Source organism: Corylus avellana, chromosome ca2 (assembly GCF_901000735.1).
Source record: "Corylus avellana chromosome ca2, CavTom2PMs-1.0".
Lineage (NCBI taxonomy): Eukaryota > Viridiplantae > Streptophyta > Magnoliopsida > Fagales > Betulaceae > Corylus > Corylus avellana.
The window spans coordinates 11,920,773-11,937,058 of NC_081542.1; the positions used below are offsets into that span (position 1 = coordinate 11,920,773).

A 16,286-nucleotide genomic window follows, 5' to 3' on the forward strand; every position below is an offset into this window, starting at 1 on the left:
CCATTGTATATCAAGCTTGAAAGCATGTTTATTTGGGGAATTTCTAATTAGGTCCAAAAATTGGAGAATTTTAATTAGAAGCCTAATTCCTAAAATTAGCTTGGGGTTTTTGTGTGTAGTGGATTGCTATGCATTATTCAAGTTTTGGGTTATTTTATTAATGGGTTGAAATTCCAATTTTACTTATTGGTAAAATATGGACATAAACCCTAATTTTATATGGTTTGAATTAATTTGGGGCTTTAGGTATATGAACAATAGCAATGTTATTTCAATGGGTTAATTACATTTCAAGTGTTAATTAATCCTAGGTTTTCATGGGATTCCATGGAAATTGATGAATATGGGTTTAGGTTCTAATGTCATATTAGAATCATGATTATAGTAAGTGTTATGAGAATTATAAAGTTTGGGGTAAATTGCTAAATTAAATGGCTTAGAAGAGAATAACAATTATGGGTTAAGTGTAATGCTTAACTTAGAGTCTATGTGTATGCCTCAAGATTTAGTGATCTAATATATTATGATGTAGAATCATAGTTCAATGTAACTAAGTTATTGGATAATTAATGCATTAGCTTATATATACGTATTAAATGTAAGTAAAGGATTTAAGGGGCTTTAGTTGAATAGATTTGGGATGACCTATGGAGCGTGATACTTGTAGTGCTCAAGTATCTTTATAGAGTGCGAATTGTTAAGTTAAGAATAGAGCTTAATTATGTGTTTATTATGTAAATGCTTAGGTGCATTGCGGTTGAGAAAATAATCCACCGAAGGGTAGTCAAGCGAAAAAGGTAAGTATTTTACTTACTGGGCAAAAAGGGTTCTATTTTTAAAGTATAAAAGATGTTTTGGTTGAACGATTGATGTATGATGTTTGAGATACTATGATTATTGGTGATGTTCTATGAGATGTGTTAGATGAATGTTTGATGCAATGTTTCTATGAGCTTTATTGGATTTGTAAGATAATGTGATGATTATGTTGTCATGAGTATTTTGATAATTCGTATGGTTTACGACATGATTCTATGATTTTATAATATGAGTTATAATAGCATATGAGTTCAAGGATTTATTGACATAAGCATGCATAGTATATGATTGCATGAAAATGATGTTAAAAGAAAGGTAACTAGTCTTACTTTGTAGATGGCCCAAGTAGCGGCAAGCAAAGTAAGGCTAGGGACAAATGAAGTTAAAGAAAAGGTAACCGACCTTACTTTGTAGATAGCCCAAGTAGCGGCAAGAAAGTAAGGTTAGGGACAAACGATGTTAAAGGAAAGGTAACCGGCCTTCCTTTGTAGATGGCACAAGTAGCGGCAAGCAAAGTAAGGTTAGGGATAAATGATGATAAAGGAAAGGTATCTGGTCTTACTTTGTAGATGGCCCATGTAGCGGCAAGCAAAGTAAGAACGGTCCTTGTTTTGTAGATGGCACAAGTAGGGGCAAGCAAAACAAGGATTGGCCTTACTCTGTAGATGGCACAAGTATGGGCAAGCAGAGTAAGGACAGGGACAAATGATGTTAAAGTAAAGGTAACTGGTCTTACTTTGTAGATGGCACAAGTAGCGGTAAGCAAAGTAAGAAAGGTCCTTGTTTTGTAGATGGCACAAGTAGGGGCAAGCAAAACAAGGATTGGCCTTACTCTGTAGATGGCACAAGTAGAGGCAAACAGAGTAAGGACAGGGACTAATGGTACACAGTGAAACAAGAAACAAGAAACAAGAATGACAATGATGAGCATGAGTTTGCATGGCATATGAATGTTATGATGATGATGATGATATATGATGCTTGCATTGTTGCATATGATGATTTTTATGCTAGACGTATCGGTATGCATACGAGACGGGAGATGGAACCATGCGTATGTATATCATTATGGATAGATGATACATGGTGACTTTCCATATGTTTTATTGTTAAGCTATATAATATGTAAGTATGTATAAAGTTAGATGGGTTAGTATGCACATGTTCCGAGAGCGGAAGATCGGGCTTACGTATACTTTCACAACTGATCTAGTATGTTTTCAAATGATGATTCTTTTTGAAAGCCTAGTGAGTTCTATACTGCTGAGCGTCTCTATTTTATGGAGACGGCGGGCTCATGAAATTCGCCTGCATCATGGGTGGTGGTGATTCCCATGGTGCAGACGATGTTGTTAATGCAGGTACAGGGACCCTAGATGATGATTCAGTGGCTATGTATCTGGGTTACCACAGTGCCTAAGGCCTGGACACATTAGGTGTTTATTTTGTTGGACTAGTTGATAGCCCTCTTTTGTAGAGCATTCATGTATATGCTTAGACATTGTCATTTTGTATATAGCTCGTGTCGCATGTGACACTTTTGTATAGCCATTCTTTTGCATGTAAGCTTTAATCACTTAGATGTATTAATCAGCCCTGATGTGTTATGTATGTTTAACATTATTTATACTCCGCTGCAAAGATATGAACTCTGATAAATCATTGGTGATGCATGTAGCTCTGTGTGGCATATGATATTGTTGTTGTGCAAATTTATTTAACTCGCAAGTGCACGAATCAATTGTAGTTTAATGGATTGCAAGTGCGAGGTCGATCCCACAGAAAATTGTATTTTTGAAAGAACAATTTATATCTAAACTAATTAAATCATAATCTAGTTCCAAAAGGGTTTTGATTTTTGAGTTTTTGAAAATTAAAGAATAAACATAAACTAAATAAAATAAGTAAATCTAAGGATAAAGGTACTAAGTTTGGGAATTCACACTCACCAAATCATAACAACATACTTTATGTTCATCAATATTAATCCGAAGTTCTCACAAATTAAATCATAGATATGTTTTACTATGCTTCAAAGAATTAATCAGAACCATCCCATGTATCCGTTCATTGACCAAATCACAAAAGGAATCCAAATTCAATTGAAACACCAGATGTATCCGTAGAACAAATCACAAGGGATATCCAATTTTTATGAGTTAAAAGCCAAGCAATCAATCATATAAAATTATCTCAAATCATCACATGTATCCTTGAATCACAAGAGATATCCAAGAATCACTACATACAATTGATTAGAAGTAAAACAATAGAAATATAAAACCCAATAAAATCAGAATAATAAAAACTTACATAAAAGTATTGATGTTCTTCATCGGTGAGGCTTTATCCCCAACCTTACTTGAGAATTTAGCTCCACATAAACATAAAATCTAAACCTAAACCTAAACCTAAAGAAAAACTAAACAAAAGAATTTTGCTCTCTGGGATTATGTATCTTTTCTTGAATGCAAAGAAGTCTATTTATACGCTTAGGAAAGTCCTAAAAACCTTATTAAACCTAGATAATTCGAAGGGCTGTCTCCCAGTCAAAATAGAAGTCTGAAATCGGAATAGGATTCGTCCAGATTTGTGTCCTTTAATTGCGGGACGATTTTGGCATAGAAACCGTCCGAATTACAAAAATCCTATTTCACAACAAATTCTAGTATTTTGAGCTAGCTTTCTAATGCCATTTGAATCACTTCAATCCGATATTTGAGCGGAGAGTTATGGTTAAAATACTAAGACATGTACAGAATCTGAATTTGAATCTGATCCGAAATCTTATCCAATCTGAACTTTAATATGATTTAACATTTTCTTGGATTTGGTTAGACTCAACCACATCATCTAGGTCTTCTCATAGTATTCTTTCTTCCAAACTTTGCATTTTTCCCTTTAAAGCTGTAGTTTTTCTTCAATGACCTACAAAATACTAAAAACACAAAACTAACACAAAACATTAAAGGGAAATCATATCTAAAATCCTTAGGTAAACGCGCTTTTATTAAAAACTCCCTGGGTATTTTTTTTTGGAAATTTAGTCCCTGGGTCACTCGAAACTACTAGAAAACTCCCTACCGTCAATTTTTGTTAACTTCCGTTAGTCTACTCAAAACTCACCGTTTTATTTGATTAAAATATTTTTTTTTATTAATTTAATTTAAAAAATTCAATCTTTAGTCACGTTATAATCAAGCGGGTCATCACAGCTCTTGCACACCGAAGCTTCAAATAAAAAATAAAAAAGAAGGTTGCAAAGTTCGAGTACCGAATTCGTCAATATAAAATAACTATCAAACTCCCCGTTTGGCTATTCGGTGATAAAACTCAAACAAAAAGATTTGTAGTCATTTTGTGATTCGGACTGGGCTTGTTGTCCAGACACCCGTAGGTCATTGACGGGATTTTGTGTCTTTCTAGGTGACTCTCTGATATCCTGGAAATCAAAGAAACAACATACATTGTCCAGATCTTCAGCAAAAGTTAAATATAGGTCTGTGGCAGCTCTTACATGTGAATTGATTTGGCTTCACGCTTTACTAAAAGAGCTACAACTTGATCATCCTTAGCCTACACTGGCTTTCTGTGATAACCAAGCAGCTTTACACATTGATGCTAACCTAGTTTTTCATGAGCGTACGAAACAAATTGATCTTGATTGTCATGTAGTTTGAGAGAAGATAGCTCAAGGGTTAATCCGCACACTCCATGTTTAGTCTAAACACCAAATTACAGACATCTAACTAAGCCTCTACCTCATACATCTTATCATTTGTTGTTTGTCCAAGATGAATTTCATAAACTTATTTCATTCATCTTGAGGAGGCATATCAGTTAATGTAAAAGATTAAGTTAGATTAATTTGGTTAGTTAGATTGACAACTGGGTTGGTTAGTTAGATTGATTAACACGTGCTTGTAAAGTTAATTATGATGCATAAATACTTGTATGCATACGAATTTATTCATTCAAGCCAAACACCTTGTCTTCTTCCTAATTCTCTCTCTCATTTCGTACTTTATGTTACTTTCAAGTATTACTTAGGATTTCAAAGAAGACTTTCGATTTCATCTGTTATCTTGCAAGAGAATATCTTATATTTAAGCCACCATCAGGGCTTTTCAACATTGAGGGAAGACTTCTTAAGCATTCATATCCAGCTCAGCAAAAGTTTAGTTAAATTTAGATATTTTAGCTATCAACTTTTTTTAATGTTCTTACATCCGGCTCAACATTTTAACTATCAACTTTTAATATTTTATTGAAAATTTATTATTTTTTATTCTTTATGTAGTTCTACGAGGGAGGATCGAGAAGTTTAAATGATTTTTAATTAGAGGAAAGTGGATGAAATGATTTTTTTTATTAATAAAATTATACGTTGCTGAGCTATAGTGCTCAACAAAGTTGTTGAGCACTGTAGCTCCTCAGCAAACTCTTGGCTAGTTTGCTGAGCCGGATAGAGAGTGATTTTAACACTATGGCTCAACAAAATAGTCAAAATTTTGTTGAGTCAGATGTGAGTGTTGAGAAACAGGTTGCAATCCACCTTGAGAAGGTCGACATCCGGTGAGTTCTAGGTCTCAGTTTGAGTTGCATTTGGGGTTGGCCAGTCTATAGTTTCTTGAGTAACTTGGAGATTTATCAAAGCACCGGAGGAAGAACGTGCTAAGCATCATCTCAAGTGGCCTAATTTCAATAGAATGGAGGAAATAAAATCCAAATTTGAAGCATGACAGTTTCCAAGCTATTGAAGTGCACTATGCCTTTCAAACTCTGTGAGATTGGAGAGCATTTGAATGGAAATGTTAGAAGTTTAGCTGGAGGAGAGGAGATTAGAGAATTTATAATTGGTGGGCCAGCTACCCTCCTCTTCTTCCATGGAAGTAATGGCCTCTCAGCTTCCATGTCCACTTTCAATGCAAGGCACGAGGGTGGAAGATTGTTTGCAGTGAGGGCATTCTCATAAGTAAAGGGTAGTTGGAGAATCCTTAACAAGGTTATGTGGAATCCTTATAAGCAAAATTTGCCAAGCATTATCTTGGGGGGAATGTTAGGTGCTCTCCTAGTGTTCTTTTTGTGTCCTTCTGATCCTAAGTGAATATTATTTTCTAAAAAGATAAAAAAAGAAAGTTATGCAAGGCATGAGGGTGGAAGATTGTTTGCAATGAGGGCATTCTCACAGGTAAAGGATTGTTTGCAACCTGGCCGTATGTTGCTGAGAGGTCTTATCTCTTCTTGCTAGGAAGCTTCTCTACTCATTGGTGGCAAACAAAGCAATGCACAGAACTCAACCCACAGGTCTGCAGCCTAGGTAACTATGAAGAAAATACTTATTTCCATTATCACCCAAATTATGCATGCAAGATAGAAAAAATGGAAGGTGAGGCGAATCATGCTCCATGACCACAGTATCTGTAAAATTAGATAGCCTGAAATTTACAGCAGGATCTCTAAGCTAAAGAAGACCAGATCTTCTCTATAAAACAAAAGTAAAACATGTAGGTGTAGAACATCTCTATTGAAAGAAACCCTATAGACAATGAAACTAATGTCTCATAACTTTATCCTGATTATATGCCGAATGAATGTGTAACTGCTTCAATCTCCCTTAGTTGGAGGTCGGACACATGCACAAAAAGGCGCCTTCTTTCGCTTCTGGCTGGTTCTTACCCCACCACCATAGAGGTAATCTCGAAGGAGAACTCTAGGTTTTCGGTCGGTGATCCTTGTCTTCCCACGAATTTCTTTCTCATCATCAAGTTTCAGTAAAAGAAACTGTATTTTCTGCACCTCCAACTGCAACCGACCAATTTTTTCAGATCCCCTTCGTGCCTGTTCAGAAATTTTCCTTCTTCTGGCATTCACACTCTCATCTGGGTCTATTGCAGAAACTCCATCAAAGGAGAGGGAACCATTATCAACTGTCTTCATCAATTTGCGATTTACATCAGACAACTTCATGATGGATTCCTGAGCTTCATCCAGCTGCCCCTTGACGGTATCATATTCCATACCTTTTCCTTTTCTGCTCTTCTCAGTATTCCCCACCTTCTTCTTCAAATCTTCCACGGTGATTTGAAGGTTTGTCAACTTTTGCGCATCAGAATCGAGTCTTTCTAAAATCTTCCTCTTGTTCCCTTCTTGGCGGGGATCAGCAAGTCTCTCAGATATTTCTAATTTATCAACACTCAACTCCTTCTCAACCAATGATTCTGAAGAGGGGTATGAACGATTGTGTTTCTTGACTGCTTCAATCTGATTGTGGGCAGGTGCGGCAGCCACTTTTTGAGCCTTGCCAACCATCAGGTCAATGCTGCCATCCCGGTCAGCGGTTTCCCATAACTCAAGCATCTGATCAGTCTCTACAGTTTCTCTCCTGCTTATCCCATATGATGAACACTCAGATATCTGATCGAGCATGATGTCCTTAGTCAGGACTTCATTCCTTGCTTCAGAAATTTCAAGTGTCGGCTTCCCCAGCTTGAGATCTTTACTTTGCCCATTCCCAAGTTCCTCTTCAACCTGATATGGAGGAAAATTCTTGTTTGTTTCAACATTTTCTTGACACAAGCTGCCTTGAGATTTCAACTCTTCGATCTCTCTCACTGCAGCGTCTAGTTTGGCATTAGTGTTTAGGTGTTCCAGTACCACGAGACTTTCCGTCTCCACCACTGCCTTTTCAATAGCTTTCACTCTTCCTTCCAAATCCTGCAATTCTGAAAGTCCATCTGGCCCCATCGCAATTTGATCTTCATCTGTTAGTTGATTGCTTTCAGCATGCAAGCAAGGAACCACATTAGCCTCCTGCAAACAAGTGGAAAATAAGCATTGGCAGAGTTCGGATTTTCCCCTTAGAGGATGCAAACCTCAAATAAATAAATACAATGGTTGATATTGTTTTTCAATAAAATATCTATCTCAAATCAATATAGCTCATTGCTATTATTCTCTATGAGTGTTCATATTTTGAAAATGTTGCATCATCGGCCCATTAATAATGTTATGAAAAACATCTATTTATATATTAGTGGTGAGAATCATTACTTATTCAAAAACCAAATATTAAGAAGGGTAAAGTTCACTTAACCCCCTCAAACTATCACCCCAATGACAATCTACCCCTCAAACTATCAATTGCGACAATTTACCCCTCAAAATACTAAAACAATAACAATGTACCCCCAATTTTAACAAAATGACGAAATTGCCCTTACTAAAATTTAATTTTTTTTCAAAATTTTAAGGGTATTTTTGTCTTATTGAAAATTCTATAGTGGTAATTTCGTCATTTTGCTAGCATTGGAGGGTACATTCTCATTGTTTTGGTAGTTTGGAAGGTAAATTATCGTAATTGATAGTTTGGGGGATAGATTGCCATTGGAGTGGTAGTTTGAAGGAGTTAAGTGAACTTTATCCTATTAAGAAATTAGCTATTCGAGACCTAAATATCAAAAGCCCTAAAAGAATCAATTTCAATTACTTAGAATAAACAATTCATTTAAACTTAATAAATCATGAAAGGAAAACCCTAACTACTTCTATGATAAATCTATATAAATAATCAAATCAATGATGCCATATACATGCAACTTTTTTTCCCAAACAATCAAATAAATTAAACACAATTAAAAAATTTAGGAATTAATTTACTTGCCTCCATAATTTTAGAAATTAAAAAAATAATAATAAAAATAAAAAATTAAAGTTTTCCTTTATAATTTTTTCACTCTTCCTCATTCTTTTCCTTCATTATCTTTTCTTTATGCTTTTTCCTTTTTTTTTCCCTCCACTTGTTCTCTCTTCTCTCGCCCCCTTCCTTTCTCTTTGTTGCATGTGAGGGAGATTTGGGACAACAAGAGTAATGTTTTTGTTTTAAAACCAGACAAACAAAGGCCACCATTTTAAAAGTTTTTTCTTTTTTTTTTTCTTTTTTGTTCTTTACTACTTAATCTGTCCATGAGAATCTAAAAGTGTAAAAATCCCTAAATTTATTTTAAAAAGAAAGAAAACCTCTTATAATTGATCCAATAAGAAAATTTCAGTGGATGCAATAGTAAAACAATTTCAAATCTCTCAAATATGATATATATGCTCCTAAAAACTTTACCAATTTCAGTGGGGGCAATTAGCCCCAGTCAGCATAATATGGCTTGACCATTGAAAATAAGCCATGAACATTAAATGAGACCCAAAACCACAAGGTAGAGTTGGGGGGAAAAATCACCATGTCATAAGGTGCCCCATACATATTAAACCCCAAAGGATCCTAGAAAAAGCCAGCTTACTTTTAAAAGGTTCTTGTATAATTAAATTAAATATATCTCATGAAATATTTAACGAGTAGTACTTGATTACAGTGAAATCAAAACCATAAAAGAGTGCATTTCAGTTGCATGGAAAGAGAGCTGTAAAGAAGCTAAGAAGTTAAAATGATCACAAAGTAGCAGCTGCCTAACACCAAAAAACTCAAGAATATTTGTGATACAAAACCAGCTCAAGCATTAACTCTACCAATATTTTTAAGGAACTCATTGAATAAAGATGTGAAGATAAAGACCATGCTGGTGAGAAAACCAAGATCCACAGATGGTATGAGCTACCACAAATGACATATGTAACACTTCTACGGAGAGACTCTAGTAGCATGTCCAATTGAAGCTTTAAGAATTAATGCATGCAGTAAGCACAAGGATAAGGTAATTAATGGAATGAAGCATTTAAGAAACAGTTCTTGTCATCTTGGCTTCAGAACAACTGAAATTTCAGTAGTGCAGAATAGATGGAAATTACCTTTGCCTTTTCATCTTCAATAGCATGAGGCCCACGATGAAAAAGAGTATGCTTCTCCAGAGAGGATATACAATTTTTAACAGAGATGACAGCTGGGGTATATGCAGCCAACTGAGCTTGTAGTCCTCCTTTCTCGCCTTCCAAGGTGCTAACTCTTTCTTTCAGAAATTCAATCTCCATGTCTTTGGAATTGCTTCTATCTTCAAGGCTCTCACATGCTTCAGTTAGCTCATGAATCCTTCCAGAAAACAGAACCTCAAATACAGAGGAGATTTGCAGTTCAGCAAAAGATTTGGAAGCCTGAGTCTCCCACAGTTCAACCTCACCTCTTCCCTTTTGCAGTTCAGAGCTCAAGCTTTCCTGCCTAGTTTTCACTTCCCCAAGTTCTTTGTGAAATCTGCACAGGTCAGACTCCAATTTCTGATTCACTTCAGATAGGCATCCAGTCTCCTTACTCAGATTATAATTATCATCAGATATTTTCAGAATCTGCTTCTCTTGATCTTTGAGCATCACCTTAGCCTCATCATACTTATTCTTCAGATCCTCCACAAATTTAAGCAACTCTATTTTCTCGTTCATAATTGCACTTAACATCTGTTGTGCTTCCAAAAGCTCATTTTCCTTCCAAGACAACAGATCCTTCCCATTTGCAATTTCACATCTTAGTTGATCACTAATAGACTTAACTGATACAAGCTCATTGTCTGACTTATTCAACGACTCCTTTAGATTTAAATTTTCAATTTTTTCATCTTCTACTCTCCCCTCCATTAATCTTACCTTCTCTTCTAGGTTGCTATTGACATAATGAAGATTATTCAGACCTTCAGTGAGCTCTTTCAACTCCAAAAATTTTTCGAAGGCGATATTATTAAAAATCAGAGAAAGGTTACTCTCAGATACTGTTTCACCAAACAAGACCCAGTTTGCTTCTTCTAGCTTATGTTTTTCTTGCACCAAGTCAAATGCTTCCTTAACTGAGGATCTTTTCTCTTCAAGCACCTTGAATTTCTCTTCCTGTAAATTCTGGTTTGCTCTTTGTAAGTCCAACAACTGCCCACGCAGATTCTCTGTTTCAGTTGTCAATACCTCCTCTCTCTGATTTCCCTCCATTACTTTCGACCTCAATTCTTCTTTCATCTCCAAAAGTTTTTGAATCTCAGTCTGCAACACTGAGAACTGCTTAGACTGAATCCTGAACTCCCCAGCAAGGGTGTTCCTTTCTGTCACAAGATTCACCATATCTGCTTTCAGTTGCCCTAGCAGTGTAACAAGAACCGACTTCTCAATTAGTAGGTGCTGATTTTCATCACAACTTCTAGAGAGACAATTGTGTGTCTCTTGAAGTTTACCCAGTATGTGTTTTAGAAGCGCTTCATCTGGGTTAATCTTATCGTCAAACCCATGGTGTGCATCAATGTCAAGAGTCTTCAACACCTGATACAGCCCCGTTCTGAGTTTTTTAATTTGCTCAAACATGGATTTCACTTCCACCTGCTGTTCAAGATTATCACGCTCTAGTTCAGAAATCAGTTTCTCAGACAATTTGGATGCCTCCCAGAGATTTTGAAACTCAATCAAGTGAGAAACAATCTTTTCTTCCAGATCATTGACACATTTCTGCAAGATGAAGATCTCAATCTGAGCACTGACAGCTTTTTCTAGCTCCTCTTCATATTCTTTCTTCCTGCACTGCTCTTCTTCTTCAAGAACACGGATCTGCAATTCCATGCCAGCCAACCGGGTATCACTCAACCTTGAAAAGCTGGCATGTTCTTGCTTCGCAGCATCCAAGGAAGACTGCAGTTCTTCTACTTTACAAAGTGCAGATTCTCTCTCGTTCTCAATACCTGAGTGCTTGTATTCTAATTCTGTGTATCTTATCTCCAGATCTTCCAGTCTTTGCTTAGTAATTTCCAACTGAGAAACTAAGCTTTCTTGATCAGTGATCAGGCAAGACTTCTCATTATCGAGTAACCGGCATGAATCTTCTAAGCTCTTCAAATTCACCCTCAATACTTCAAGTTCAGCATTTGCATCAAAAAGGGAATTCTCCAGAAAGTTGTTTCTCTGTGAGAATTTTTCCAAATTCTCATTGGTAATCTGTAACTGAGAAATCAGGGTAGCCTTCTCAGCAACAAGAGTGGATTTCTCTCCCAAAAGAGATTGACAGGATTCTTCTAATGCTTTTACTTTCCCTCTAACCCCTTCTACCTCGACATTCAAATCTGAGAGGGAATTCTCCAAAACAGCATTTTTCTCTAGAAGTTTCTCCATGATTTTCAACTTTTCCAGCAGAGCCACTTTTTCACTTCTCTCTGCCTCACCAGTCTCTTTTAATTTTGAGTTCTCATCCTGCAATTCCTTGACAGATGACCCCAAGCACTCAGGATCATAGCCTACTGACTCCACCTGCTCCAGCATAGCCCAGTGTTTCTTGCTCAGCTCATTCAGTTCCTCTTTCAGGCAATATATTTCTTGCTGAAGAGCATTTCTTTGGTCTACTCGAAGTTCAACTTCCTCTTCAAGCTTCCCAATGGTCTCCCTCAAGCTTAAGATCTCATCTTGCAAATTTTTTATTGACACAGCTGAAGACAAACTGAGCTCATTCAGGCTCTTGTTCTCTTCCTTGACCCTCTGGACTTCATCCTCTAAACCCTGATTATGAGTTTCCATCTCCTTTACAACTTGGGCCCTATTGTGAAAATCTGCAGCCAGAGATCTCAGTTCTTCCTGAGATTGAGAATGCAAATGCTGCAGAGTTTGGAAGGCAGTTTCAGCCTCCATGTATCGCAACTGCTCTTCCTGTATGCAAGTCCAAAGTCTACCCACTTCCTTCTGCTTCTCTGTTAGTTCTTCACTTTGAGACCCCATCTTCTTCATCAAGGACTCCAACTCAGACTGCAGAGTCTGATTTGATTTTTCCAACAGAAGACACCTTTCTTCAGCACCCTTTAACTTCGCAACCCCATCATCTATCTCATAATTTAACCTTTGGGCCTCCTCCTGGGCACAAGAGATTGTATGCTCCAGACTAGAGATCGTCTCCAAACATTGCTGGTACTGGAGGACAGCAGCTTTCTTCTCTTCATTTACTTTGGCAAGTGCTTGCTTCAGGGTCTCAACTTCACTTTCAGCTTGATGAGCTCTTTCATTAATCATTCTGGCATTCTCCTCTGCATGCAGTAGCTTGTCCCGCAAGTTCGATATCATCTCCAAACACTGTTGGTATTGAGCAAGTGCAGCTTTTTTTTCAGCTTCTTCTCTATCAAGGTCTTGCTTTATGGCTTCAGCCTCAACTTCAGCTTTACTAGCTCGCTCATTAAGTTCCCCAGCATCCTTTTTGGCACAAGAGATTTCGTCCTCTAAATTAGATATTCTGTTTAAACACTGCTGGTATTGAAGAAGACTAGCTTCTCTTTCCAACTCTAATTTGGCAAGGGATTCCTTCAGAGTTTGAACTTCTGCTTCAGCTTTACTCGCTCGTTCACCAAGTTCCTTGGAGTCTTCTAGCGCTCGAGAGACTTCAGATTCAAGAATTGATAATCTCTCTAAACTCTGTTGATACTGAAGTAGACCAGCTTCCTTTTCGGCTTCTAAGTTAGCAAGGGTTTTCTTTAAGTTTATAATTTCTGTCTCAGCTTTACCCACTCGCTCAGACTCAGAAAGTACTCTAGCCTTGATGTCATGGCTCCCATTGTTTTGCATGCTTCTTTCTTTCTCCTCTGCATCTTGAAAATTGAGGCCTTTTCTTGCCTTTCCTTCTACAAATTTCATATGGCTCACTGCTTCTCCAGAGCCAAACAAGTCATTAAGCTGCTTTAAACCCTTTCTACTTGTTACAGTATCAGATTCTTCAGTAAATCCTCCATTCCTCTTGCCAGCATTGAAATGAGACGAAGACAGTCCCAAAGCGTCCTTTTGCAACTCGTCAGGGTCAAAAATTGCACGTATGGGGGAAGGCATCTCAGGTGTTTGGGGATCAGCCTCATTAGCAGAACCTGCAGGTGAATCGTCAACCAGCATGATTGGAACTTGGTTTGGAAACGCTTCTGCCATAGTCCTATGAGCCTGGCGTAGCGCTCCAGTTGCATGATCATATCTTTCAGCTAATGCACGGTATGCTCGGTAAAACTCCTCAACCAGTTTCATAAGCTCCGGTCGTTTCTTATAATACATCTCTGCCCTCCTTGCAAACGAGTCTGCATCTTCTTCAATAAGTTTGATCATTTGTTTGACTTTGGCATCCATGTCTGTTCAAGAGGAAAAGAAATCTTTGGTCAAGTATATATATATATATATATATATATATATATATATAGAGAGAGAGAGAGAGAGAGAGAGAGAGAGAGAGAAAGAACTAAAAGATGGACAAGGTGAGATCATGACCATATCTTTTTAACAAAATCAGGATGTTTATTTGCATAATTCTTGTATGATCACCATGACAGTCAAACCTTTACTTCAGAGCAAGAAGAGCTTTATAGTAAATAAAGTAATTAACTTTGTTTTATATACCGTAAAGCAGATCATTTATGTAGGGAAGCAAATATTATAGCAGATCTAGCAGCGGTTATACAACAGGGGAAGTTTGAATTGGTTTCTCCATGAATTCTTAGAAGCCACCTTCTTTTTAGATAACTGATCAGAATTCTGTTTAGGGTGTTGTAGTAAGTAACATGCTTGAAATACATTATTTACAAACTCCTTAACAGCCTAAGCTTAAGGGACTAGTGGTTTACCAAAATGGTATGTAGAGTTTATGGCTAGAGACGACAAGAGAAAAATACGAAAAACAATTAAGAGCTCAACCCTAAAGCAGGAGGCACTCTATTTTGTATATGACGAGCACAAAACTTCCCTTCCATATAATACTCTCTAAAGAAACCATCATGCAATTAAGTCAGCCAACTCGAATATTTTTTGGCAGCAAGGCACTACTACATTCGTAACCCACTCAATTAAGGAAATGGAATTAGAATTGCAGTTTTAACAAAAAAAAGTTTAAAGTCACAATCACAAGTAAAATCCTCCATAAGTTCCTTCAAGACACCATAAGTAGGTAATTTTTTTTTTTATTCAACTACAATAATCACAAGGCCTTTTTGGTCATAAAAAAATACCAGCAGCGATGGAGAAGGGGAAGGGGGAAGTAAGTTAAGAAAAGACCCCTTTTAAGGGTTTTCCTTTTCTTCCAATTTCTGGGAATCAAATGGAAAGATAAAAATATTAAATATTATAAATTAGAATATCTCTAGGAACTGCATTTTAGGAGTTCTTCTAGTACTTAATTTTAATATCACCATCAAAAATGCAAACAAAACCTGTGACAAAGAAAGTAATACCTGAAAAATTCTCCTGAAGCCATTTTGAATTTTTAGGGCCTATGTGGCTGTCCCACCACCAATACTTGCGTTTTGAATCAGCATTCGACAGTGTTGCCATGACTCCAGCCAAGAAGACCACCACTTCCCTAATCTGCTCTCAGGCCGATTGTAAATCCGGTAACAGATACTTAATAATAGAACTGAACCCAGGACCAGAAATATTTGGATTTAAAGCACTCAAATCAATGCTTATTAGCAGGATATGGCTATGTATCTGTTGCTCCTTGTACCTATGCAACAAAATAAATAAACAAAACACAACAAATTCAGCTTCAGATGAATCAGAATAATTACTACAAGAGATCAGGTTCTCAAGAACTTTGATGAAAAAGATCAGAATCAGCATGAGAAGAACCTGATCAATTGGACCCAAGTCCAAAAACCAAGTACAAGTAACTGCTATCTTGTAGAATGGGTCAAACAACCTGATCAAAGAGACACACCATATATCAACCCAAGAAAACAAAAGGATCAGATCACGAATACACAATGGATAAAAAAAATAAAAAAAAAACAAAACAAAACACAAATATTTACATGCTTCAGAGAATTACAAGTTCAGACATTTGTTCAATTAATCAAGGACAGGACCATGCATAAGGCAGCACTTTGTTCAGAAAAACATGATAAATTACAAACCCATAAAAAAAAAAAAAATGAATCATACAACTGAATCATTTCCATGAACACAAAAGAAAACTAGAAACTTTCGAAAAACTCAGTGACCAAAACTCAAAAATATAGTAACAGAAAAGAGGTTCAACCATAGAAGAGACATGGCTACAATACTTACATGAAAATGATATACATGGGTGGGCATGGATTTTCCAAGTAAAGCTGATTACTTGGAGATCAGAAGGCTTACCAGTAATAATCTGATTCAGGGGTTTGCCTAGGATTAGCAGCTGTACCAATAGCACCTTCAGCTGCTTTTCTTCTTTCACTCTCAACCCATGTTAGTTGGATGTTTGTGCCTCCGTCTCTGTCTCTGCCTCGACTTCTCTCTCTCTCTCTCTCTCTCTCTGGTTTTGCTTTTGCTTTTATGTTGGTGTTTTTGTTTTGGTACTGCTGTGGGCCTTTGAAAACTGTCAAAGAGAAAAGAAAAGAAAACAGAAGATGGGCGCAGACAAAACTCTCAAAGGCAAGTAATTATGTAATTAATGCTTTTTTCTTTAATAGGAGTAATTATTTCCTTAATTTTGGTTTTGTTAATTATTTCACTCTTTTTGAAAAATTACAAACGGTTGATTTTGTAATTACTAGGATTTCAAAAATGTT

The 16,286-nt window shown here is 36.7% G+C and overlaps 1 protein-coding gene and 1 pseudogene across 2 annotated transcripts; one reads left to right on the plus strand and one right to left on the minus strand.

The window, feature by feature from the left end:
* Positions 1-2,134: 2,134 nt before the first annotated feature.
* LOC132169062 (protein ANTAGONIST OF LIKE HETEROCHROMATIN PROTEIN 1-like) lies at positions 2,135-5,926 on the plus strand (annotated as a pseudogene).
* Positions 5,927-6,146: 220 nt separating this feature from the next.
* Positions 6,147-16,064, minus strand: LOC132172265 (protein NETWORKED 1D). Of its 2 annotated transcripts, none has more exons than XM_059583737.1 (5): positions 15,874-16,064; positions 15,364-15,433; positions 14,967-15,238; positions 9,619-13,874; positions 6,147-7,632 (listed from the first exon to the last, which is right to left on the minus strand). In XM_059583737.1, exons 3-5 carry the CDS (start codon positions 15,064-15,066, stop codon positions 6,427-6,429), a joined length of 5,562 nt encoding a protein of 1,853 aa, XP_059439720.1. In that variant the 5' UTR covers positions 15,067-15,238; positions 15,364-15,433; positions 15,874-16,064; the 3' UTR covers positions 6,147-6,426. The 2 variants fall into 2 exon arrangements, with proteins under 2 accessions (XP_059439720.1, XP_059439721.1); XM_059583738.1 differs by lacking the exon at positions 15,874-16,064 and adding an exon at positions 15,802-15,820.
* Between the last annotated feature and the right edge of the window lie 222 nt (positions 16,065-16,286).